Source organism: Meriones unguiculatus, chromosome 11 (assembly GCF_030254825.1).
Source record: "Meriones unguiculatus strain TT.TT164.6M chromosome 11, Bangor_MerUng_6.1, whole genome shotgun sequence".
Taxonomy (NCBI): domain Eukaryota; kingdom Metazoa; phylum Chordata; class Mammalia; order Rodentia; family Muridae; genus Meriones; species Meriones unguiculatus.
This window is the reverse complement of record NC_083359.1, coordinates 77,317,990-77,345,243: the sequence shown is the minus strand read 5'-3', so window position 1 is coordinate 77,345,243 and position 27,254 is coordinate 77,317,990. Positions and strand designations below refer to the sequence as shown.

General features: G+C 40.6%; 1 protein-coding gene across 7 annotated transcripts in view; it reads left to right on the top strand.

Moving 5' to 3' along the window:
• Positions 1-6,860: 6,860 nt before the first annotated feature.
• Cep350 (centrosomal protein 350) overlaps positions 6,861-27,254 on the top strand; it is a 137,446-nt gene continuing 117,052 nt past the window's right edge. For 4 of the 7 annotated variants that reach the window (XM_021660498.2, XM_060364483.1, XM_021660484.2 and 1 more), the window contains exons 1-3: positions 6,861-6,997; positions 23,583-23,668; positions 25,010-25,056. In XM_021660498.2, the coding sequence (XP_021516173.1) occupies positions 23,596-23,668; positions 25,010-25,056 (120 nt within the window). In that variant the 5' untranslated portion in view covers positions 6,861-6,997; positions 23,583-23,595. The remainder of the gene's footprint in view (positions 6,998-23,582; positions 23,669-25,009; positions 25,057-27,254) is intronic. The other 3 variants (XM_021660491.2, XM_060364485.1, XM_060364484.1) reach the window with 1 other exon arrangement.

Genomic DNA, 27,254 nt, shown 5'->3' with positions numbered 1-27,254 from the left:
ATGAGTATGGGGACAAAAGGATCACAAGACGGAGGAGACAGATACAGGAGGAGGAAGAAAGAGAAAGCTGCCACTGGTTACTGTGTGGAGAAGCAATGGTTGGCTCAGAATGGGTGAAAGGAAGCAGCTCAGATGAGAATAATAATCAAGTATTTATGGAATTATGGGTGGAAAGTAGATAGAAATTATTAAAGCAGATGGTATGGGCTGGGGTTGGGAGATAATGAAGTAGCTTAGCGGGTAATATCTGCCCTGCCTCAGGTAAGGTAAGGCTATTCCAAAATCCACCAGGTGTCTGTGTCTTTACTGATTTGAAAGCAGGTTAGATATTACTGCAGTAATAATTATAGGCTATTCAATAACAAGCAATCATTAATTCTATATTTTCCTTAACATCTATCTATGTACCTATCAAAGGGCAGCTAGAGGGAGTTAGTTCCTTCCTTCTACCATGTGGCATCCAGGGATTGACCTCAGGCTTATCTTTACTCACTGAACCATCTCCCTGGCCCCTCCTCTCCCATCTATCTATCTGTCTATCTATCTGTCTATCATTTTAAAGATTGTTTATTTTATTTGTGTGGGCATTTTGTGTACATTCATATATATGTGCACTATGTGTCTGTCTGGTGCCAAGGATCCCTTGGAACTAGAGTTACAGATAGTTGGAAGCTGCCAAGTGGATGCTAGGAATTGAACCCGGGTCTTTTAGAGAAACATCCAATGCTCCTAACTGTTAAGCCATTTCTCCAGCCCTTATTTATTTATCATTATTGTTATTGGTTTTTTTGAGAGAGAGTTTCTCTGTGTAGCCCTGGCTGACCTGGAACTCATTTTCTAGAGTTCAGGTTGGCCTTGAACTCAGACATCAGCCCACCTCTGCCTCCTGAGTGCTGGGATTAAAGGTGTGCACCACAACTGTCTGGCTTTTTTTATTATTTTTATGTGTATATGTGCTTGAGGTTTTGCACCACACGCATGCAGGAGCTTGTGGAGTCCAGAAGAAGGCATTAGATTTCCTTGAAACTGGAGTTATGGGTGATTGTGAGCAACCATATGAGTACTTGGAACCAAACCCAGGTCTTCTGCAAGAGCAGCAGTGGTCTTAACCACTGAGCCATCTCTCCAGCCTGGGTTGTTAGATCGCTTTTGTACCATGCTATGACTTTCTGAATGTGTTAGTTGACTGGCCTAAAACTGGCCATTCCCACTGTCCCTTCACTTCCTGCTCCTTCTCTTTCCTTGGGGCTCTGTGCAGTCTGGAAGGCCATCCACTTTCTTAGGAGGACCTCTTGAATTTAATTTTTTTTTTGGTATTGCGTAAAAGACAAACACTCTACCAGTGAACTATTTCTCCAACCCTTCATTTTCTTTTTAAATAAAATATTCATTTTAAATTTCTCGTTAATTTTTTGCCTTCTTCAATATGTAATACACTCACACAGTTCAAATTCAAAAGTATAAAGGAGAGAGGTGGGTCAGCGGTTAAGAGCACTTGTTCTTGCAGAGGACCTGGGTTCAGTTTCCAGCACCCAGATTGTGGTTCACAACTGTCCCTGATTCCAGTCCTAGTGGATCTGGTGCCTTCTTTTGATATCCACAGTCACCAAGCATACACATGGCACACAGGCATACATGCAGGCCAAATACTCACACATAAAATAAAATGAATATAACTAAGCAAGAATTTTTGATTAATTAATTTACTTATTACAATTTATTCACTTTGTATCCCCACTGTAGCCCCCTCCCTTGTCTCCTCCTAGTCCTACCCACCACTAAACAATAAAATTAAAAGGAGAATGGCTGATAAGTCTCCCTCTTAGCCCTGGTCATTGGTTTTCTTCCATGCAGCCAGGGTTAGCACCCTTCTGTACCTTTTAGAGATATTTTAAACACATACAAGCAAAATATAGGGTTTCTCTGTGTATTCCTGGCTGTCCTGGAACTTGCTTTGTAGACCAGGCTGGACTAAAACTCAGGCAGATTCACCTACCGCTGCCTCCAAAGTGCTGGAATTAAAGGCACAAGTTGATAAAAATGCCTTTTGAGGTCCATCTATAAGGCATTTTCTTAATTAGTGATTGATGGGGGAGAGCCCAGCCCATGGTGTGTGGGACCACCCCTGAGCTTTTGGTTCCTGGTTCTATAACAAATCATGCTTAGCAGGCCAGTAAGCAGCATCCCCCCATGGCCTCTGCATCAGTTCCTGCCTTCAGGGTCCTGCCCTGTTTCAGTTCCTGTCCTGACTTCCTCCAGTGATGGTCTATGATGTGGAAGTGTAAGCCAACTAAACCCATTTCTTCCTAACTTGCTTTTGGCTATGGTTTTCCATCACAGCAATAGAAACCCAAAGACCACAATCAAGGTTAGCTGTCCAAGAAGAGAAATGCTCTGCTCCTTCCCTGGCCCCATCTTCTGTTCTGTCAAGTTAGGCATTGTGAAGCTTATAATTTTCTGAGTTTCCCAAGTCTTGTAAATTTTGTGACCTGTTTGAGTTTCTTCCCTCCTTCTAAAAGGAAACGTCGACACAACATCTGTCCATTAGAATACCAAGTCTGGTAGAAAAGCTCAGAGAATGTTGAGAAGGTAAACTGTTCAGAGGGAGTAAAAAGGACAAGAGAGAATAGCAACAATGGTGGCTGAATTAATATAAGATACATTGTTTCCACGAAAGAAAGAAAATATCAAGCTCATCTATGTTTTAGTTCAAGAAAGATCAACTAATTAAACATACTGAGTTCTTATTCAAGTATTTTAAATAAAACATTAAGAAATACTGTCCTGGTTAGTTTTATGTCAGCTGGACATAAGCTAGAGTCATCTGAAAGGAGGGAAACTTAATTGAGAAAATGACTCCATAAGATCCAGCTTGTGTTATTCGTGGTTCTCTAGAGTAGCAGAATTTATTAAATGAATCTCTCTCTCTGTCTCTCTCTCTCTCTATATATATATATTCACATATATATAAAAATAAAAAATCTATATATAACGATATATAAAGAGATTCATTCTATAAATATAAAATCTCTATATAAAGATGTATATAAGTATATATATATACATATAGTTATTATATATATATATACACATACTTATTAATCCAACAATGGCAGGCTATGAATGGAAAGCCCAAAACTATAGAAGTTGCGAAGTTCACAAGGCTAGATATCTCAGCTGGTTTTCCATAGACCCTAGAATTCCAAAGAAGTAGACCCGAATTACTGCCAGTGAAGGAATGGACTTGCTAGCAAGGCAAGAGCAAGCAGGCAAAGAACAAAATCCTCCTCCTTCCATGTCCTTATATAACAGCGGTTCTCAACCTACCTAATGCTGGGACCCTTTAATACAGTTCCTCATGCTGTGGTGACCTCCAACCATAAAGTTATTTCTACTTCCTAACCATGCTTTTGCTAATGTTATGAATTGTAATGTAAATATCTGATGTGCGGGATATCTGCTAGGCAACCGCTAAAGGGGTCACAACCCACAGGTTGAGAACCACTGTTCTAAAAGAAAGCAAGCTGAGTGAGCCATGGTGAGCAAGCCAGTAAGCAGCACCCTTCCATGGCCTCTGCATCAGCTCCTGCCTTCAGAGTCCTGCCGTTTTACTCCTGTCCTGACTTCCTTCAGTGGATGAACAGTGACGTGGAAGTGTAAGTCGAATAAACCTTTTCCTCCCCAAGTTGCTTTGGTCACAGTGTTTCATCACAGCAACAGTAACCCTGACTAGGACAAATACCTAGACTAAAGTTACACAGTGAATAAAGGGCTCCACCAGGCTCCAAATGTAGGCTTGGTGACTCCGCAATTCACGATCTTAAGATCTTAGTCTACCATGAGGGTGAGAAATGTGATGAAACATGAACAACACAGAGAACTAGCAGAAGACACTTTGTTGTCTGTAGAATGCACATCATGGAGTTCGTGGAGAGAAGAACAACTGCAATGTGTAAATACCCAAACTCGTGGCAATTCGCCTGTCTCGGCCTCCCAGTGTGGGCTTACTGGCATGTGCCGCTCTACCTGGCTTTTTAGGTCAATCCCATCAAATACATACATTAGCTTTGATTTATTGTGATTGATTTATTTAAGTGGAGACTCTGGAGGGGTCAGAGAACCAGTGTTGGTGCACTTTCTACTTTATTGTACCATCTTCAGGGAGATGGAATACAGAAAAGCTTTGGCATCAGGAAGTGAGAAGTTTTCACTAATCTTATCTTGGCAGGTAAAGGCAGGGCAGGGACAAAGCTCGAGGCAGCCTCTGGATTAGGTACTACCTTAATCATTTGTGTAGCAGGAATGAAACTACTTTCACGAAACTGTGAGGGAATGTATAGACTTTGATATAGTTGAAAGCCAATAGCTCTCAAGGGAGGAAAAAAAAAGTCATAGGATGTCAAAAGGAAGAGAGACTATCTAGGCATGGTGGTGCAGATCTCTAGCACTCAGGAGGCTGAGGCAGGAGGACTATGGGTTTCAGGACAACCTGGCATGCCCAGCAGGAGAGAGGAGAGGAGAGGAGAGGGAGAGGGAGAGGGAGAGGGAGAGAGGGAGAGGGAGAGGGAGGAGAGGGACAGGGAGAGGGACAGAGGGGAAGGGAGAAGGAGAGGAGGGAGAGGGAGAGGGATAGGGAGAGGGAGAGGAACAGAAGGAAAGGGAGGAGAGGAGGGAGAGGGAGAGGGAGGAGAGGGACAGGGAGAGGGACAGAGGGAAAGGGAGAAGGAGAGGAGGGAGAGGGATAGGGAGAGGGAGAGGGACAGAAGGAAAGGGAGGAGAGGAGGGAGAGGGAGAGGGAGAGGGAGAGGGAGAGGGAGAGGGAGAGGGAGAGGGAGAGGGAGAGGGAGAGGGAGAGGAATAGAAGGAAAGGGAGGAGAGGAAGGAGAGGGAGAGGGAGAGGGAGAGGAAGAGGATGGAGAGGGAGAGGAAGAGGAGGGAGAGGGAGAGGGAGGAGAGGGGGGAGGGGAGGGGGAAGGGAGATGGAGATGGAGAGGGAGAGAGAGAGAGAGAGAGAGAGAGAGAACAGTTTAGCACCAAGTCTGGAAAACTGATGAAAAGAGGTACAGGTTGATAACAGAAGGCCATTGATGCTGACACTAACAAAAACCTTATTTCCCCTGTTGCTCAGGAGGTAATGTGGGAGGTGGGAAAACATCAGTAAGCTTTGGAGTAAAGGAGATTCTAAACCCTTTATCTCCCACTAATTGACGCTATAATATTGTGCAAATTAATGCTTCAGAACCCATTTCTTCCTTTTAAGAAGTGAGTATAATTACTTAATAAGGTGATTGTATACATTCTTTAAAATAACTTGCCTGGGGAAAAAGATAAATTTTACTTTTTTATTACATGTATGTATGTATGTATGCATGTATGTTAGCATGCATGTATTCTCATATGCCTGTGGAGGTCAGAGGACAATTTGCAGGAATCTGCTCTCTTGGTCCACTATTTGGCGGCGTTCCAGGATCAAACTCAGGTTGCCCAAGCATGGTGGCCAGTCCCTTTACCTGTTAATCCATTTCACTGCTCCAGTTTCACTTTTCAAATCTTTTTGTTGCTACAGTTTGAGTCCTTGGGAAACCCACAATTCTAATTCTTTGCGGCAGTGCCTCTTCTTAGGGATAGGGTATACATACACGTGTGTGCAGGACTTTAGTACGTTCCCGTAGTTCCTATTGAAGGACGGCTGCCCTACGGAGAGGAGCAGTCCTTGCCTTCTGCTTCTATTGATATGCTCTGTGTAACAAACACTGAACACCTACAATGTTCTAGTTTCTGTGGTAGGCCCTACTGGATACATACAGAGAAAGGAGATTTTAAGACACTCATAGTACTTTAGATGAGAAAGAATTTCTAGGCAAAGCAACGATCGGAGGCTAAAAGGTGAAGAAAAGTAATGACAGCTTATGAGCAGTGAGCACCTAACGGAAGGTGGCATTATTCGCCGAAGAGATCTTTAAAATCTTGACAGATGATAGCATTCACCATGCGGCGACTGGGAAAAGACAAAGCTGAAAGAAAATATGTTAACCCCGGGGGGTTTCTCAAACGAGTCGAAAGGAAACGTAGTTTTACTCGCTTTGGTTGGGATCTTACGCCATCAGCGTGCATGCTAAACAGAACTGTAAACCCCGGCCAATGAGCCGGCCACAGTGACAGCAGCGAGCAGCTGCAGCAGACGCAAGCTGCAGTTAAACTCTCTAACTGCCTAGAGGGACGATTGATTTGGGCAATTGCTGAGGCAACATCAACTCTCAGAAAGCTGCCGGTTCCCGGTTTCCCGGCTCATCCTTGTCAAGTCCTCGGCGTGTTTTCGCCCGGGGTGAAACGCTCAGGCAGAAGGCCCAATTAGCGTCAAAGGGAAGGGGGTGGTCTCCTCTGCGGACTGACTCTGGCTCCTCCCGAGTCCCGCCGAGCTCCCACCGCGCCACACCAAAGATGGCTTCGCCTCCGGCCTTGGCCTCCGCCTAGCTCGCGCTCACCTTTCGGCCACACTCAACATGGCCCTGTCCCAAGGCTGCATTCCTGCGGAACCGTCTCCGGCAAGCTCTCGCGAGGTTTGGGGGGTCCTTCCCCCGCCCTCTCCCTCCCCGACTGCTCCCGCCCTGCCTCGCGCCGCCGCCGCCGCCACTGCTGCCGGCGCCGCTCCTCCTCCGTGTCAGTTGTTGAGCTGTAATGGCGACTGGGCCGCCGCTGCCGAAGTGACTCCCGGGCTGGGGAGCGGGGCCGGACCTGCGCCTGAAAGGACTGCGGAGAGCCGCAGCTCGGGAGGGGAGCTCGCGGCGGGGGAGAGGAGGCCGCCCCTGCGCCTCTCCTTCCCTCCCCGCCGCCCGGCGGATCCCGGCAGCCGGTGCGAGGCGGGCACCCGGTGCGTCCCCGCATCGGGGAGGCCAGGCCGGGCAGCCCTGGGGCCGGTCGGGGCGGCGTCACTGCACCCTCCGCCAGGCCCCGCGGGATGCACCGTGGGAGCCGAGGGCGGAGGCGACACTCTCAGGTGAGCTGCGGGAAGACCTGGCGGAGCCTGCGGACGCTTGCCCCGCCTCGGCTGCCTCTGTCCGCGGTCCCGGGTCCCCGAGGTGGCCGGAGAGGCGGGGCGGGGCCCCCTGGCACTGCCTGGCATCCCCCCCGGAGACCCTCCGAGGGTCCCGAGACTCTTCCAGGAGGGTCATCCTGAGACCTGGGTTCCTGGACCCGCTGCTGCCCACCGAAACCAGATTTCTTTGCTTACCTGCCAGTGTCGCCCTCACCACCCTCGACCCTCTTCTTGTCTGCGTAGAGTTAAGCCATCTCTCACCTTTGGTCTCCGAAGTGTCCCTTCTTCGTTTGGAGATCGAGCATATTTTGGGAAATTCCGGGCCACTGGCTCCAGTGTCAGGGATGACCAGTTTCTGTTCCCTTTCCTGGGTGTAATATTCGCAAAGTGCAGTATTGGGAAAACTTTGATCACCTCCAGTCCAGCAGTTGTCGAGTGGAATCTGCCGGCTTATTCACAAGTGATGGGGCGGGGAGGGGGTGGCATTTAACAAGCCTTACACGCTGGACGTTGTCACTACCAATCCCCTCCCCCCTCCTTTAAATGCAGACCGATATGCTAAATCATATTTAGGTAATGTCACAGATGCAGGCAGGAAGGTGCCTGGGTCTTAGTTTTCAAGCTAGGAAGTTGCAAACAGGTATATATTTTAATGGGTTCTTGATATTGTAACAAATGCCGGCGGGCGGGGGGATAGGTCCTTAGGAATAGTGGTCGGTATCCATGTACTCTGCTTAATTGTTTTGCTGGTGATTCTTGTTTTGAATCTGGAGAAGTCGTTAGTGTTGCCATGTTAACTTGCCCTCTTAGCTTGTGTTTTAAGGCTTTTAAAGGAAAGTATCCTAGGCCGACCTATTAACACCTGGGAATTTTTGAAGAAGCAATGCTAAAACAGTGCAAACTGTTCTCCATTTAAAAAGTGTCTTCCTTTAAAATATTGCATTTTAAAAAGGCAGTGTGCTGTTAATAACATGGGATTGTGACTTTGGAAGAGTCTCTCTTAGTTACTTCAAGCCCATGAAAGTGTCAGAGTTTGGGTATGCTAAATTGACAAACTCTTAAATGCAACAAATCTGAACTGTCACTGCATTCAACTTAGGACACTTCTTTAATCAGAATATAAATGTCACTCTAGAATGCATTGTATGTGTGATAAATGTGTATCTTGTTTTCTCATAGAACTTTGTGTTTGTAGTGATAGTAATGTTTGTAAATAATTTTGTACATATATGGAAGATTTTTTTCCTTACATGTAAGTGTGTAGTATTATTTAAGGTCATCAATGCTATAGAATCAACCTTTTATGGTGTTAATACGTTTATGAATTAAAGCTTTTAAATTTTTTTCTTCTGATTGTCATTTTTTAGAAATCCATTTTAAACACACTGTATCATGGGCACAAGAAAGGAAGTGACGACCTTATATAACCACTTTGGTTTGTCAAACTGCTGTAACTTATAGTGAGAGCAAAAGAGAAGTTGCCTGAAATAACTGACTTTTTTGGAGGGGGCCATGTACTTCCAAAATACATGAAATAATCTTCATGCAGTCTTGTGAGCGAAGTAGACAAATATCTTTATTTTGCAGTTGTAGAAATGGACACAAAAAGCCATTACTTTATGTGACTGCTGTTTTTATTCTGTAGATGTTCTAGAATTAGCTACATTTTAAATTAAGTATTAACCTTAGATACTTTTGCTATTTGTTATTTCAAAATATTAGAAAAAATTTATCCTTCCTTTGTACATGACACTTGGTCCTTATGGTGATTCCTATCCCTTTAAAGGCATAGTATTTTTATAAAATTTTATTATTAATATGTCATGAATTATTATAATGGACCACGCCTCTTCTTATCTGAATAGGTTCTTAAGAAATGGTAGTTAAAAAAGAAACTGTAGTTAAGAGCTGGGGGTGTGGCTTCATGGCATATTTGCCTACCATTCGTGAAGCGGGAAGTTCAGTGCCCAATAGTGTAAAAGAAAAGCAAAAAGCCTGTAATAAATTTGCTACAATTCATTTTGTTTGAATGTTCAGTTGCGTCCTCTTTGATTCTTCTACTCATTTTATGCTCTTGGTTATGTGAAACATATTTAAGCCACATGATCAGTGGTGACATAACTATGGAGACAATTGATTTAAAAGTTAACTGTATAGTTAAGTAGTTGTGATTGTTATTTTTTGCTGTGTGGGTCAAATCTCAAAATAGTTTTCCTTATTGACTCCTCCCCTCACACCACACAATTTTAGTGTTGCACATAGTTAAAAGAATGAGAGGATTGCGTAGTGTCTTTCTGCACTGCCTTTTTTTTTTTGTTATCGTTCATTGTTATTCTCAGTGGAACTTCGCATTTACCTTTGAGTATTTTGGGTTATTATTTGTTTCTCATTTGGCCTGTAAGTTCTATGATAGCTGAAGTCCTCGATTTGTTACTGTGCACTGAGTTCCTATCATAGACTAAAATAGCCAATAAACAATAAACAATAGTTGAGTTAACAACAGCAGAAAACCCGATTCTTAGTTCATAGGCACATTTTACCCTTTCTTAGGAGTATGCTCCAAATGTCTGTTCAAATTTGTTGGTTATCAGGGGATTGACAGCCTGGGATTTAAAAGCCTCTGAGAATAAGCCACAGGTGGGTCTTGAAAACTTTGACTATTTTAATGATTTGCCCAGGTGCTCTGTTAGTAGTTGTTGTAATTTGAAGAAAACAGAAGCTCTAAGACCCTAACCTGTTGTACTAGTATTATAATTATAGACTTTTGTAATAACTTCAGGTCCTTCTCAATCACGGCACTGGGTATTTTGAATGTTGGAGGCCAGTTAGTCCAGCGTCCATGTTTTATATGCTAGAAAGCCATATAGTAAAAGCATCTAAGTAGCTCTAGGTTTACATTTTAAAAATTCAAAGTGGGTCTCACTTTTCATGTTAACTTAAAAATAATATCAGTTAGACTATAAATTAAAGTAGAGCAACTTTCCGGGAAGTAATCTGGAATTACCTCTCAAAATTCAAAGTACACATACTATTTGATGAAATCATTTAATGTTTGTGGGTTTTATGTAACAAATTTTAACACAAGAGCCCAATTATAAATCTGTTAAGAATATTCATTTATCATGATTAGAAATAAAAGGAAACAGAAGTATTAAAAATGTTCAAAATGTCCATTGGTAAGGGAACAGCTAAAACCATAGTATATTTATGCTGTGAGATGCTTCACAGTTGTTAGCAGGTTTTAGGGATCTATATTTACTTGGGGAGAAGCAGCTGAGCATGTCCTTCAGCACATGGACTAGGCAGCGGTCCTTATAGGTTCACACCCTAACTGCACTATTTATACCAGCTGTGACCATTAGTGACGAAAATTCATCTGTAAGGTGGACATAATGATAGTCCTTGCCTCACAGGCCTAATGTGAGAACTAAATGAGTTAGTGTCTGTATTCTAAGTAAGCACAGGGTGTGTTATGTAACTGCTTCCTATCCCTGTTAGGTACTGACATGGAGTAGCGCTCATGATAGAATATTGTGTACAAGACATACTGTGTAATATGATTTGACTTATAAAAATTAGGTAGAGGCCAGGCAGATGCTCAGTGGGTAAGGGCACTTGTTTCACCTGTGAGCTTTTGCATCCCAAACAACTGTAAGACAAGTGCAAGGCTATGAGGAGTTCACCACAATATCTTGGATTCAGCTAGTCTCATTTGTGTGTCCTCATCCATTTGGAGATAATGGTCTTACTTCCCTTTTACTGCATCTGTCAGGACAATTTCGTGTTCACTAATTTGATGGTTTGAATGATAGGATGTTCTATTTTATTACATAAAGCAGGTATAAGTTCTTCAGTTGACTACATCTGAGAGGAAAGTTGTTCATTTGATTCATTTTGAGAGAGTAGTCAGCTGTGGTGAGTGCTGTCAAGAGGTCAAGTAGATTGAGGAGTGCAAATGGCTTTTTGATTTGGAGACGAGGTCTTTGGTAACTTTAGTGAGAGAGAACTACTGTGGTGGAGAAAGGAGGATCAGCACCACATTGCAGCTGCTTGAAAGGTGAGGGAGAGTATCTCTAAGTGGAGATGGAGGATAGTCAATGCTTCTGAGAGGTTTGTAAAGGAGAAAGCAGCAGTGAGGTGCTGGTGAGAGACTTTTCATTTCCTAAGATGTCCTTAAGTATAACTGCATACAGGACAAATGTTGGAGAGGGGACATTGGGACCAAAGTGTGAGGAAAATGCGGCCAATAGTGAGGTTTCCTGAGAGAACCTGCATAAGTAGACCTAGAAATAGGTGAAATGTTTCTACAGTACTTTTCTTTTCTCCAAAAGTTTCTTCATTATTATTATTATTAATATTATTATTTTATAATGGCATGTGTGGTGATGCACACCTTTAGTCCTAGCACACAGGAGGCAGAGGCAGGCAGATCTCTGAGTTCCAGGCCAGTCTGGTCTACATAGACATTTCTAAACCAGCTAGGGCTATATAGCAAGAAAAGAACAAAATTAAAATTAAATTTTTATTGGTGTGTGTGTGTGCATGCACGCATGCATACACGCATGAATCTGTGCATGCTAGAGAGGGCCTATGGAGGCCAGAGGCCAGCTTACACGAGTCAGTTCTCTCTTTACCATGTTGGTCCTGGAAGTCTACCTCAGCCTTCACCCACCGTGTGCTCTTACCTGCCCCACTTGTTCCATTCTCCCCAACACAGACTGTAAGTTAAATAGTGAGTTTAATTCTTTTTAGCTGTAGGGGTTGTGTGAGCCTTTGTACTTTATTATTATTACTTTGGATAGGGGCTCACATTGGACCTAGGCTTCCTATGTAGCCCAGGTGGACCTCAACTTGCTGCAGTCTTCCTGCCTGAGCCTTCTGAGTGCTGAGATTATAGGCCCATACTACCATGCCTTATATATATATATATATATATATATATATATATATATATATATATATAAAACATATATATATATATATTTTTTTTTTCTTTTGAGATTGAGACCATTATGTAGCTCTGGCTGTCCTGGAGCTACTTACTGTATAGACCAGGCTGGGATTGAATTTGCAACAATCTCCCTGCCTTAGCTGTTAGAGTGCCCAGATTACAGCTATGCACCCCCAAGCATGGTCTTTGTATCTTTCTTGTAAGGCAAATATTTTGGTGTATTAGTTACTTTTCTATTGTTGTGATAAAACACTATGAGTAATACAATTTATGGAATAAAGATTTTTATTTGATTTATAGTTCCAGAGGGATAATAATCTTTAGTGGCAGAGGTAGTAGGAGCATGTGGCCAGAGCAGCAGCTGAGCGCTCACATCACAGGAAACAGAGAGAGCAAATTTGAAATGGTGAAGAGTGCAGATCCTTTAAAACCTCAAAGCCCCCACTGACAGTCCCTCTCCACCAAAGCCACACCTCCCAATTCTCCTCAAACAGCACCAGCAGGGACCAAGTATTCACATGCCCAACACTTAAGGAGGACATCTCATTCAAATCATTACACTGGGTGATGAGTGAAAATACAGACTTCTTGTTGTTAGCTTAGGATCTGGTTTACTCCCAACAAGTCAACATTTTAAAAGTATTCTTACTTATTGGTTTATATGATTTTAACCAGAATGGATGTGCACTTGTGTGTGTGTGTGTGTGTGTTTTAAGACAGGGTCTTGCTAACTTCCTCAGGCTTGCTTTGAATTCACCATGTAGCTCAGGCTGGCCTTGAACTCACAAATAGTCCTACTCCAACTTCCCAATGGCTGAGTTTAGAGGCAAGTATCACTGTGCTAGCTTAACCAAACTTTTTTTTTTTAAATATCATTTAGTAGTAGCTTTAAATAAATTATATTTTCATTTTCTGTTGGCAGCGTAGCCATCCGTAGTTAATTTTTGGAAACTGATTATCATTTTGAGCTTTCATTTATATGATGCAAAATAAAACCATATTAAATATAGGGTTTTTGTTTGTTTGTTTGTTTTTGGTTTTGTTTGAGACAGGGTTTGTCTGTGTAGCTTTGGCTGTCCTGGAACTCACTGTAGACCAGGGCAGCCTGGAACTCACAGAGATCTACCTGCCTCTGCTTCCCTGAATGCAAATATAGTTTTTAAATCCCTTTTGATTTTTTTTTAACTTTAGTCTGAACAAATCACTGTTCACATATACTTAGACTTTTATATGAAACAACTTTTTTCCTGCAAGATGTTAATTAGCCTCTTTTGAAAATGGACATTAAAATAACAGTTTTGAGTCATTTAAAAATGGTGTGTGTTTGTGTGCTGTGTGGGATTAATATGCACAGTGGTACATGCCTCTAAGCACAGTCATTGGGAAGCTAAAGTAGAGGATTGTTGTGAGTTCAAGGCCAGCTTAGGCTACATAGTGAGTTTAAAGCAAGCCTGAACAAGTTAACTAGACCCTGTCTTAAACATGCACACACACTGACTTTCTCTTTCTCTCTCTCATGCACACACACACAGGCACACATGAACGAACACATACCCACAGGTGTACCCCAATCCATTGATTAGCAAGGGTACTCTTTAAAAAAAAGATTCATTCCTTTTATGCACGTGAACATTTTATATGCTGTATGTTTTGTTTGTATGTATGTATGTACACCATGTGTGCCTGATATCTGTGGAGGGCAGAAAAGGGAGTTGGATTCCTTGGAATTATAGACAGTTGCTATCATGTGGGTGTTGCGAACTGAACTTGGGTCCTCTGCAAGGGTAGTGAGTACTCTTGACACTGAGCCATTTCTCCAACCCTACAAAGGTATTCTTAAGTTTGAGGAAGTTAAAAAAGCTTATATCAAGGAGGCAAAGTGCCGGAAAGTCTTATGAATGGTGTCATACTGGGGTTTCTAAAAGCAGTGGTAAGGATAGGAGCGACCAACACTGAATTCTCAGAAAGCACCAGTGCGGAGCCGTATCAGTGGTAGAGCATGTGCTCAATGTTGGGGACACCCTCCCCCCTTCAGTCCCTAGCACATCTCTTACCAAAGAGAGCCACAACTAATGGTTATGTCATTTATGCCATAGCCCCTAAAGGATCTTGTTTTCTTTCTTCTCCAGCTTTAAATTCTTGGCCGTTTTCTTCAGCAATATGGGATTTTGGAGGAGTGGTTGAGAAAGAGTCTTGCTATGTATTACAGGCTAATGCCCCACTCACAATTCTCTTGCCTCAGCTTCAAGAATGCCAAGATTACGGCTGAGTATTGCCACACCTGACTACTTTTTGGTTCTTTAGACCTTGTCATGTTATTTGTTGCCTAGGACCTGTCTACATATTTTTCCTATTTTCTAGAAAGTTCTCTTTTGATCTTAGTAACTTTTTTATTCACCCTTTAAGTCTTAGCTTAAATGAGACTTGTATATTCCTCAGATTAAATGCGTTTTTTTCTGTTATATGCTCTCATAGCACGGGTGTTTTTCTTTATTATCATCCCACTTGCAGTACATACTTGGAATAAGCTTTTGAATCCCTAAAAGGCAGGAAACTCATTTGTTCTTTTTCCTGCTGTACCTCTACTGCTTAGCTAATATTCCTGCATACTACATTCGTGAGATACTGCTAAATGAATCTGTGACATAGGTTTACAATGGGGAAAAGCATTTTTATGACTGTGGAGGATGGCTGTCTGGAGTAGCAAGGAAGACCAGAGGAATTTGTTAAAAATGCTTTACCTGCCCTGACTAAGAGGAGAACATGAAGGGCTTTATCTGTAGAAATTTGTGCGGAAGCCCTGTCCTTTCGGGTGAATATAGTAACGCTGAAGTGCATGGAGCAGTTCCCAAAGAACTGCTTTAAAGTGCAGTGAAATTGTTATTAGATCACAGTTTCAGAGGGGGATTTGATTTAGGTGGAAGAACAAGGTGAATTATGATGAGATTAGGTGGATAGAGAGATTATGGTTTAGGTTTATGTTCTAGATGGTAGCGCTTTCAGTATTTATTATAAGAGGTGTTATAGAAATGACCGTTGGAGGCTTTCAGAACCTTGAGAGATCTGGATTTAATTTACAGTTCTGGTACTTATTAGCCGAATGACCTTGGAGTAGTTCTGTAGTCTGCCTGATTTCATCTTAATAGGCAAAACGGATATGTGGATGCTGGCCTGATAGTTGATGGAGATTAAAACTAGCCATTGTCCACACAGGAAGAACACATTCATAGTGCCTGTGGCTAGTGACTGTCCTCACAGTCACATTCCATAGTGTTAAAGGTTTGTGTGATTCAAGGCATATTGCTGTGTTTTTGTTTGGAACCCACATATTCTCAGGATTAGCTCTTACAAATGAGCTCTTTCTTTTTAAATTCAGTAAGCTGTGTTTTCTCATAAGTTATACTACTCAAAACTAGCTATGTTTCAGGATCCTTGTAAACCAGAGGTTCTTAGGCCTCAGACTTGGTGATTCAGAATCTCTGAGAGGTGGGTAGAATCTGAGTTCTGTCGTAGTTAATTTTGATGCTCAGGTGACTGTCCTCCTAGAGCACTGGTTCTCAAGGCTTCCTGATGCTGCTTCTTAAGACGGCTAATATAGTGCCTCGTGTTGCAATGACCCCAACCATAAAATTATTTTTGTTGCTACCTCATAACTGTATTTTTTCTTTCTATTTTTATTTATTGCAGGTTATTCACTTTGTTTCCCACCTGTAGTTCCCTCCTCCTCCCTTCCCAATCCCACCCACCCTCCCTTTTCTCCTCCCATGCCCCTCCCCCAGTCCAATGCTAGGGGAGGTCCTCCTCCCCTTCCTTCTGATCCTAGTCTATCAGGTCTCATCAGGACTGGCTGCATTGTCTTCCTCTGTGGCCTGCTCCCCCCTCAGGGGGAGGTGATCAAAGAGCAGGCCAATCAGTTCATGTCATAACTGTATTTTTGCTGCTATTGTGAATCGTAATGTAAATGTCTGACATGCAGGGTATCTGATTTGCAGCTCCTGTGAACACAGACTGAGAACCATAGTCTTTGAGCTCACTAGCTTCCTGGAGGAAGACATGTGTGACTGCTCTGAAACTCATTTGCAGTGAGAATGATAGGATGTATGTGTAGGGGGTTATTCGAGTAAAGAAAAGAGTTACAGGGCCTGAGGTATAGCTCAGTGATCGGGGTCCACTGCCCAGTTTACTAATTTTGATGGATTAAAAATGTGTGTGTGTGTGTGTGTGTGTGTGTACACATTCCTCGGTGTATGTATGTGCACTATATGTGTGTAGGAAGGAGTCTGCGAGGGTTCAGAAGATGGTGACAGACTTCCTAGAACTGGAGTTACAGGTGGTTATGAGCCTCCTGATGTTGTTGCTGGGAGCCAAACTTCAATCCTATATCAGAGCAGTTAGCTCTCTTAATTTGCTGAGCCATCTCTCCAGCTTTTGTTTATTTTAAAATAACTCCTCTCATAGCCTAGGAGCTAATCTTTTCTCAATTGGTAGCTAGGAGAAATGTCTTTCTTCTTTCAACAACTGCTTTTATGTCCAGAATGAATAAATGAGTTTTCAGTATAATTTACCCGTGTTTTTAATTTTTCTGCTTTGATGTGTGTATGTGATAAATGTTTGCATGTTTATGGTCACAAATATGTGTGTATTTGTGAGTTTACATATATTTCTTCTACTAATTTGGCTTAATCTATGACTAGGCTTTTCTTTGGTGATAGCCAGAGCATTAGCACAATTATTTCTCCCCAGTTCTTAAACTTGTTGCACATTAATGATTAATTATTTTTATCATATGACCCCCTTTTGTGATATCATTGTGTTCAGTTTATTATATGAATGGCTACTTTTATCTTTTTTCTTTTTCTTGTTATCAACAGCATGGTCAATGATATTTTCCTGCTTGTGCATTAAAGTTTGTTTTAACATATAGTCTTGTAGGCTTACTTATGCAATAGAATGTGAATTTTCATTTCCTAGTTTTCTATCACCACCTCCCCAGATTTAGTAGGCTAGTAATGTATGTTGTGTTTGTTTGTTTAGAAGTGGCTTTCCAAAAGGCTGTTTACTTATGTATGTATGATCGTTTCTCACTAATGATGTTCTACTTTCACCTTGCCTTTTCCCATTTGCCCTTCTATTGGCAGTGCTTTTTTTAAAAATATTTTTTTTATTATGTATACAATATTCTGTATGCATGTACACCTGCACACCAGAAGAAGACACCAGATCTTTTTATAGATGGTCATAGATCTTTTTATAGATGGTCATAAGCCACCACATGGGTGCTGGGAATTGAACTCAGGACCTCTGGAAGAACAGCCAGTGCTCTTCACCTCTGAGCCATCTCCCCAGTCCCCGGCAGTGCTTTTTAAAACAATACAAAAATATTTTACTTAGTTTTGAGAATTTCATACATGCACACTATATTTATATAATTTCACTCCATCCTTTCTTCCTTCCCACTGCCCCCTGCCCCTTTCCAACTCTTCCAGTGTCCTTCCACTCTCTCAAATACATAGCCTCTTCTTTAATTGTTGCTGTATGTATGTGTGTGTATGTATAAATGCAATGTGCTCAGCCCATTTAAGTGGTACTTAATGCCTGCAGCTCTTCATCTAGAGGCAGAAACTTGTGAGATTACCTCCATCTGTGTTGGAATCTCAACAAAGCAATGTCTTACCGGCTTTAAAGCCTATGAATTACAACAATGGTTGCCGTGATATGCTTACGGGTATATCATTAGGGTAACCAAATTGGACTTAAGGCCTTTTCAGTATATGAGAATTTATTACTGGTCCAATAAATATAGCCCTGCCTATGGGCGGTAAGGTCACGAACTCTAGAGGACAACCTACCACTGCCACTTTCCTCAACCTGTAAATTTCCAACTGCATTCTAAATATCTGTCCAGAGCCTGGAGAAGGGATTTAGGCAAGTTTATAATGGCATTTGGGAAATAGCAGAAATTATGAAAAGTGTATCGAAGGGCTAGGGAGCTGGCTCAGCTATTACAGTGCTTGCCATGCAGGCATGAAGACCTCCTCTTAGACCTAGAGCCCACACTAAAAGCCAGGCAGTGTGCTGTGTGCCTACAGTTCTGGCTCTAGTGGAGTGGAAGCAGGATTCGTGGGGCCTGCTGGCCGTGCACTCCAGCCGAAGAGATGAGCCCTAGGTTTCGTGAGAGACTGCCGCAGGAAATAAGGCAGATATCACCGTTGACTTCTGCCCTCCCTGTACATAGGCGCCCACATATGCACACACACACGCGTGTCCACCCACACAAATGTACGTATGCACATATACACACATAACATAAAATGTGTTGAGTTTTCTTGGGAAGAAGGAGCTAGGAAAGAAGAGGCCTGGTGATTGGTACATTGGAAATGTTACCATTGTGTTACTGGGCTGAGATAGAGGGCCCTTTATTACTCAGTTAGTGTATGTGGTGTGGAAGTGGGCACCCCTCCATCATTCAAGAAGTGAGGAAAGAGGAGAGCTGTGTTTACTAATCTAGGAGTAATGGGTGTTTCAAGATCAAAGACTGAAATTGTAAATGTTAATAATATATTGCTATAATACATCAAATGGAAAACCACATTGAAAGTATGTTTTTTCAATTTTTATAGACAGATAATTTTAAACAATGTTTAAGTCTTTACATTTTATTTACTTATTTTATATTTATGAGTGTTTGATTTCATTTATGTCAACACACTACGTGTGTGCCTGGTGCAGAAGAGCACGTCTGACCTCCTGGAAGAGGAGTTATAGATGGTTGGAAGCCACATGTGGGTGCTGGGGATCAAGCCAGGTCCTCCACAAGTGCCCTTAACTGCTGAGCCACCTCTTCAGCTCATCAAATATTTCTAAGACTCTCAAAAAATAAACTCATAAATCAGAAAAAAGTAATTTTTTTAAAGACTGTTGCCTTGGTTTTTGGTTTATAGAAGAGATTTATAAAAAAAAGTGATGTAAATGAAATATGCCATGCACAAAAACAACATACAAGCATATAGCTTAGTCAATCTTATGAACTGAACACACACATAAAGTTGGCAGATCAGTGAATGATTGTACACAATTAATTGACCAGCCTGTAAATCAGTTTGGTGGAGGTGAACTCAGTTATCTCTCCAGTCACTCCAAGGCTGATGATTAACCTCACCTGTAGCACCATTAAAACTTGCTTTTCTGAGTCCTTCTTGATTAGTTTCTTTAGATGTACAGATTTTAGTATGTTTATCCTATATTATATGTCTAATAACCACTTATGAGTGAGTATATACCCTGTGTGTCTTTCTGCTTCCAGGGTACCTCACTCAGGATGATCTTTTCCAGTTTGTACAATTAGCGTGCAAATTTCATGATTTCCTTGTTTTTAATTGCTGAGTAGTATTTCATTGTGTAGATGTACCACAATTTCTGCATCCATTCCTCAACTGAGGGGCATCTGGACATCAGAAGAGGGAGAAAATGGGGAACAGGACAGGAGCCTACCACAAAGGGCCTCTGAAAGGCTCTGCCCTGCAGGGTATCAGAGCAGTTACTGAGTCTTATAACCAAACTTTGGGTGGAGTGCAGGTAATCTTAGGAAAGAAGGGGGAAATAGTAAGACCTGGAGAGGACAGATGCTCCACAAGGAGAGCAACAGAACCAAAAAATCTGGGCCCAGGGGTCTTTTCTGAGACTGATACCCCAACCAAGGACCATTCATGGAGATAACCTAGAACCCCTGCACAGATGTAGCCCATGGCAGCTCAGTGTCCAACTGGGATCCATAGTAATGGGAACAGGGACTGTTTCTGACATGAACTGATTGGCCTGCTCTTTGATCACCTCCCCCTAAAGGGGGAGCAGCCTTACCAGGCCACAGAGGAAGACCATGCAGCCACTCCTGATGAGACCTGATAGACTAGGATCAGAACAAAGAAGAAGAGGATCTCCCCTGTCAGTGAACTTGGGGAGGGACATGGGTGGAGAAGGGGGAGGGAGGTGGCTACATGGGGGATACAAAGTGAATAAACTAATTAATAAAAATAAAAAGTCCTTTAAAAAGAAGGAATAATGACAAATAAAAACCTATAAAAAAACCTTTTGTTTTTTAAGTGATAGTATTATAAGGCATATGTTTTCTTCTGGTGTTCTTTATGTAATAAAGTTGTGAACCTGAACTACATAATTTTATGAGCAAATGTGTTATTAAAATATTATGTGATATATTGATATCACATATCAATATATATATATATATGCAGTGTTACACACATGTTTTACTCGGTATTTGTAGTTAAGAGTGACTGTAAGGGGGGCTGGAGAGATGGCTCAGTGGTTAAGAGCACTGTCTGCTCTTCTGAAGGACCCAGGTTCAATTCCTAGCACCCACATGGCAGCTCACAACTGTCTGTACCCTCAATTCCAAGAGGTATGACACCTTCATACTAATACACATAGAATAAAATAAATTACATATATAAAAAAGAGTGACTGTAAATTAAGCATTTATTTTGAAACTTTTTAAATATTTTTCAGCATTGCTTTAGCTTTATTAGCATTAACCCTTAGATGTAGAAATTATGGATGAAATGAAGTTTTAAAAGTTATTTGACCAATGCAGCAAGTCCTGATGAGACCTGATAGGCTAGGGTCAGAGGGAAGGGAAGGAGGACCTCCCCTATCAGTGGACTTGGGAAGGGGCATGGGAGGAGATGAGGAGGGAGGTTGGGATTAGGAAGGGCGAGGGAGGGGGCTACAGCTGGGATACAAAGTGAATAAACTGTAATTTATAAAAAACAAATTTAAAAAAGTTATTTGACCTATTTATTTTTTTCACTGAGAAAATAATCACTATTTTTGCACTTATTTTTACTTTAAGTTTGTAAAGATAATTTTGTTAAAACATTGAGAGATTAGTGATATAGAATAACCAAGTGGGTGTGTGGATGCATGTGTGTGTATGTGCGTGTGTGGTTTGTTATTATTTATTTTTTTATTTTTCAAGACAGGGTTTGTCTGTATAGTCCTGGCTGTCCTGGAATTCACTCTGTAGATCAGGCTGGCCTCGAATGCACAGAGAGCCACCTGCCTAAAGCTACCACCACCTGGCTGCACGTGTGTGTTTCAAGACAGGGTTTTGTGTGTGCAAATGCACAGAGGCCATGAGAGGATGTCAAGTGTCCTGCTGTATCATTCTCTGCCCTATTCCCTTTTGAGACAGGCTCTTTCTTAGACACATCTGTCTCTGCCCTTTACAGTGCTGGCTTACAGGCATGTGTGGTTGTGTCCAGCTTTCTGCATGGTTGGGGGTCTAGGCTCAGGTCCTATGTTTGTATATTGGTTGCTTTTATACACAGAGTCATCTTTCATTTTTCAGTTAGTGTAGGTAACCATGGTTGAAAGTTTTTAAACTATTTGTAAATTACTGATTTTTTGTTTTCCCCACACCTGCTTTCAGAAGAAAATGCATTTTCCTGAAGAATTTTGCATGTCCAATGCCGAGGATTGAGTAGCGGGCACATACTAAGCAAATGCTGTGCCACTGAACCACACCGCTGACCCTTAGAACAGTTTTGAAGTTTGTGTCTTAAAGCTTATATGTTGGGAGAAGTAATCCTTGGATAAATTAATTCCCATAAAATTAATATCCTTTTAAATTTTATATATTTGGACTTACTAGGTAAACTTGTCTTTTTCTTAAATCTAATTTGGGATTTTAAAATATTCAGCACACTGGAACTGTGAATGCGTTTCAATACTAGAGTGTTTGCCTACAGTGCTTGAATTCTGCGTTCAATTTCTCAGGACTCCGAATAACATACTGTATATCCTATAAAGAATTAATTGAATAAAAGAATTTTTACATCTTTAGTTTGTGTGCCTGTGTATGTACATGGCTGAATTTGCCATGGCACACATGTGGAAGTCAGGGGAAAACTTGGGCAGTCGGTTCTCTCTTTCCATTATGTGGCCCTGGGGATAGAACTCTGGTTGTCAGGCGCCACCTCCTCTTCCCTTTAAATTCCATTTTTAAAATTTATTTTATGGATTAATGACTTATAAATATGACAAAATTTAATATACTTATGAAGAACTAATAAAATTAATTTAAAAATTAAGATCTTGCTAGGTGAATGAACAAGAGATAGTTCATAAATGAAAAAAGTAAGATTTAAGATCTGTGGCAGAGAAGGAGGGGGAAGGAAGGATTGGAGGAGCCAGAGGGATCAAGAACACCACAAGAACATGGCCCACAGAATCAATTGACTGGGACTCAGGTGGGCTTAGAGAGATCAGGGAGCCTGTATGAGTCTGACATAGGTCCTTTGCATGTGATTGTGTAGCTTGATGTTCTTGTAGGACTTTAATAGTGTGAGTGGGGGCCAGCTGACTCTTCTGCCTGCCTTTGGGCCCTTTTCCTCCAGCTGGGCTGCCTTGGCCAGCCCTGACATGAGAATATGTGCCTGGTCTTATTAGCGTGTTATGCCACATTTGGTTGATGTCTCTGAAAGGCCTGCTCTTTTCAGAGCGGAGGCAAGGGGGCTGGTGTGTGCATCTGGGAGAAAGAGGAGGTAGTGGTGGAGAGACTGAGGGGAGGGAGGGAGGTGAAACTGCAGTTGTGATGAGAGAAGAAAAAATAAAAAAAGATTTGTGAAGAATATTTGATCTGGCTAGCATCTACCAAGTTCAAATTCTAGCAACCATTTTTTTTAAACCTATGGAATTGGCAAAAACAAAAATAATTCAAACAATTTTAAAAGATATTAATGCAGCTTCTAGGCTTTTATATTACTGGAAACTGAAAAACAGTTTGACGTTGGATTTCAGCAGCATGTCCACATTTTTTTAGTTCAATTTTGATACATTTTGCAGATATTACTCTAGGCAAAGAATTCAAATAGGCCAAAATTCATATACACAGTGTTGTTTGTTTTGTTTTTAAGACAATGCCTCATTATGAATCACTGACTGGCCTAGAACTTGCTGTGCAGACTGAGCTGTTCTCAAACTCACAGAGATACGCCTGCCTCTGCTTTCTTAGTTCTGGGATTAAAGGGGAGCATCACCATATCTGGCTACAGTGTTATTTGCAATAGAGAAAATGAAGCATGATATGATATTGGTTGTTGCTGATTTACAAGAATACTTTGTTTTTCCATTATTTACTGTGTGCACGAGGAACTGTGGGGATATTTGCATGCCATGGCAATATGTGAAGGTCAGAGGACAACTTGCTGGGGTCAGTTATCCCAGCATGCAGGTCTAGGGATGGAAATCAGATTGTTAGGAAATCACATCCTTAAGTGTAGTGCTAGGGGTTGAGCTGGGGCCTTATGTAAGGGCAGTATGTGTGCTGCCATTGGTACAGCCCTAGTCTTGTGACTCATAACATAATCAGTCCTCTGTAAATGATGACAATTTGATAGTAATGATAATAGTTCCTCTATTGTATTTATTGGATGGAGTATGAGATACTCATGAGAATATGAAACTACATTTTAGAGATGACAATCTTTTTTCAGACCTTCATGAAAAAGTCAGGATATTTCTTTACTATTGTTTTTTTATAATAGTGATGGTCAGTGATTATTGATGACATAATTGCAGGTAAATTGGCAAGATGAGGAGCAGCAAGTCAAAAGAGGTGCCTTTACCAAATCCAAGGAGCTCTCAAAGCAAGGAGACTGTTCAAGGTATGATTTTTTTTTAGATTGATTTTAATCCCTTTTTAAGTTTCTTTAATATATTAAATTCTGGGCTGATCAGTAGGTGAAATTTATGCATATATTTTGATTTATGAAACAAAAAAGTAGATTATGCTGAAGGGGTGGCTCAGTGGTTGAAAGTGCTTGTGGATCCTGACAAGACCTGTGTTCAGTTCCCATCACCTATATTGTGTGCCTTGCAAATGCTTGTAACTTTAGCTTTAGTTGTCATTTGCATGACCACACACACACACACACACACACCCCATTTCTTAAAAAGTGGATAGGTAATTTAAAAAATTTACCTTTCAGTATAATAGTTCTTTTTAAAAAATGAATTAGTTGAACCAGATGTGGTCAGACTTCACTGTAATCCCAGAACCTAAAAGGCTGAGGCATGGGGATCATAAGGTTAAGGCGAGCTTGTGCTGTACAGTAAGAATTTACCTCTCCTCAAAAAGTGTAGATGCAAAATCATTTTTTTTTTCAGAAATCCTGACCTTAGTGGCAGTATCTGTAGTGCATACATAATAAGTTACAGTCTCCCTGAACTTCTTTTTACAGTCATTTGTTGAGGTACTTTAAGGTATAATGAAAGGGAAACTGACAGACTGAGGTAGATCCAGAGGAAGATTCCCGTTTGTGAGGAAACCAAGCAATTAAGCCAATGGGGAGTATTTGGAGGAAATGAACGTATCTATCCTGGAAGAGGATAACTCATGGGAAACAACACAGCCCGAAACTAGTTGAAAGACTGTTACTTGAAAGACCAAATAGATTTGTTTGTGCTAGTACAATGAAGTGTGGAATATTTTTAAAAGTATTTTTTTACATTATAATGTGTGATATAAGACAACACAAAGTTTTATATTTGGTTGGGTATGTTGGTGACCTATAATCCCAGCACTCAGGAGGTTCAGGCAGCAAGTTTCTAAGTTGGTCAGCCTACCCTACCTAATTTTTTTTTCTCCCTGTCTCCGTCTCTGTCTCCGACTCCATCTCCGTCTCCATCTTTGACTCCATCTCCATTTCCGACTGTGTGTGTGTGTTGTGAGGGATGTTCAGGCCATTGCTGTTAACTGAGTATACTTCTTTCTTTTATGTATGTCCTGACAAGCTGGCCTTATCCAATGGTAGGGAGAAAATGTATTTTGTTTTTTGTTTGTTTTTTTTAGAAAATGGTATTTTGATTCAGTATTACAAATGCATTTGATAAGGAATGGTTCTAATCAAGTAGCTCTCAAACCGTTGATCACATTTGGGAGCATATTAAAATTCATAGTTTTTCTATTTCAGAACTCTGATTCTATAAATGTCACTTTTTCTCAGTAGATATAACCACAGCGTGGGATGCACTTTCTCAGACCAAGGCTGCTGTAAGTAGTTTTAGTCTCTATTTTAAAAACTTATTTATTTGTTTTCAGATTGATTATAATGTGATTAATTAGCATACTTAATTGGAAAACAAATTCAGATATTTTATATATACAGAATGAACAAAAATGAGTAGGAAAGGAATAAAAAGGATACTGCTTTAGGGTGTCAGGTCTGCTATGATCATGACAGGTCAAAGTCATGTGACTTATGCTGTTTATTTACTTTATGTGGTGATATGAAGGATGACTATGGAAGGTTGGACTGTACCTGTGTAGAAGGCTTGTTATCAGGGAGGAAGTGAAAGGAGTTGGCTTTTATGTTTTGTGGCCATAGGTTCTTTTCCTTTATAAAAAAAGAATGACTATGGGAGAGTTATTTTCCTTTGTGTTTAGTCAGTTTTGTTTGGATTGTAGAAATCCAAACTGGCAAAGTGATACATGGTCTCTTCAAAGAGATACTCCTCTCCTGGGTTATTATCTTAATATGTTTCTTTTTGTTTCTTTTATATATCCCTCTGAATTTGGCTCTGTTTCTTTATTGTCTGAGTATTTTAAAAAACATTTAATTATTTTTATTTTATGTGTCTGAATGTTTTGTCTGAGAGTATGTGTCCACTGTGCATATGCCTGGTGCCCACCGAGGCAGCTGTCAGCCATCATGCTGGGTGCTGAAAACTGAACCTGGGTCCTGTAAGGGGAGCAGGTGCTCTTAACTGCTGAGCCATCTCTCCAGCTGTCGTCTCATTACTTTGTGGAATTTTCTATGTTCTAATCTTTGGAACTCTTTTGAAAGTAAATCATCTAGTGTGTGTGTCTATTTTGTTTTGGTTTTCTTTTGAGAAGGTCTATTTTCTGTATTTTGAGAAACATGACCTTACACAGTGGTAGAAAGAAAATTGTATTTTGAGTCAATATAATGAAGATTTGGCTTTTTACAAAGAAACAGTATACAAATTCTCAACATGAACTTTAAACATGTGTGATGGAGGAATGAATAGTTTCTATGTCCCGCTTTAATTTTAGTGAAACTAATATATAATGAATCTGTGAATAGTTAATTTTCAAAAGTACTGTATGTTTTTGAAGATTTTTTTTTAGGATTATAAGAGATTCACAGATAGGGAGAATAATCTGACACTGAATTATGTGAAAGATTATTCTAAATCATTTTCAGAAATCTGAAAGAAAGTAAAGCTTTTTTTTGTTTGTTTTTTCAAATTTGTTTTTTCGAGACAGGGTTTCTTTATGTAGCCTTGGCTGTCCTGGACTTACTTTGTAAGACCAGGCTGGCCACAAAGTCATAGAGATCTGCCTGCCTCTGCCTCTTTGAGTGCTGGGATCACAGGTGTGCACCACTGCTCTCAGCCAAAGGTAAAGTTTTATATAAAATGTTTTTATTTCCTTGTGATAGAATTTTGATGATTTTAATATTTATATTTTTTGTTTTCAGATGTCTCTTATAAGCCTGTAGTACTACTCTACTGTTCAAGAAAAAATGCTTTTTAAACTTTAGAACATTGGTAGTGATTATATTTCAGGGTATATTTATTCTGTGAATTATATGTATTCTGTGTATTTTGCTTTCATTTAATTTTATTTTATGTTATTTTTTTAATTTAGATTTTGTTTTGTTTTGTTTTGTTTTTTTTAGACAGATCTCATTATGTAACTTTGGCTGTCCTGAAACTTGTTATGTAGACCAGGCTGACCTCAAACTTATCAGCCTCCTGAGTGCTGGGGTTAAATAAAGGAGTGTGATACCACACTTGATGAATTTTGCTTTTATTGAAAGATGTATATTATAGACATGAAATTGTAAAAAGTTGTGACTCTTTGAGTACAAATTTTTATCCAGCCAAATTATCCTTTTCTTAATTTTACATGCAAAATATACATGGTATGTTGAATAGTGACATGTCATATATTTCAGATAATTTATTGCCTTAAAACTTAACATTAAAAATAGTTTAACATGGTGAGTGGAAACTTTGGAACTCTTACCATCTGTTGGACATTCTTGTTTATATTTGGGTAGCATTATGCTCAAAGCATAATTACTGCTAAAGTACTAAGTTATATAAAAAAGTAAATCTTGCAAGGAAGTGTTTGAGGTTTTTTTTCTACTTTAGGGAAGTATGTTGGGTAGTATTATTTTAAACATCTATGTAAACAAATGGTAATTGCCATATTTCTGGAAT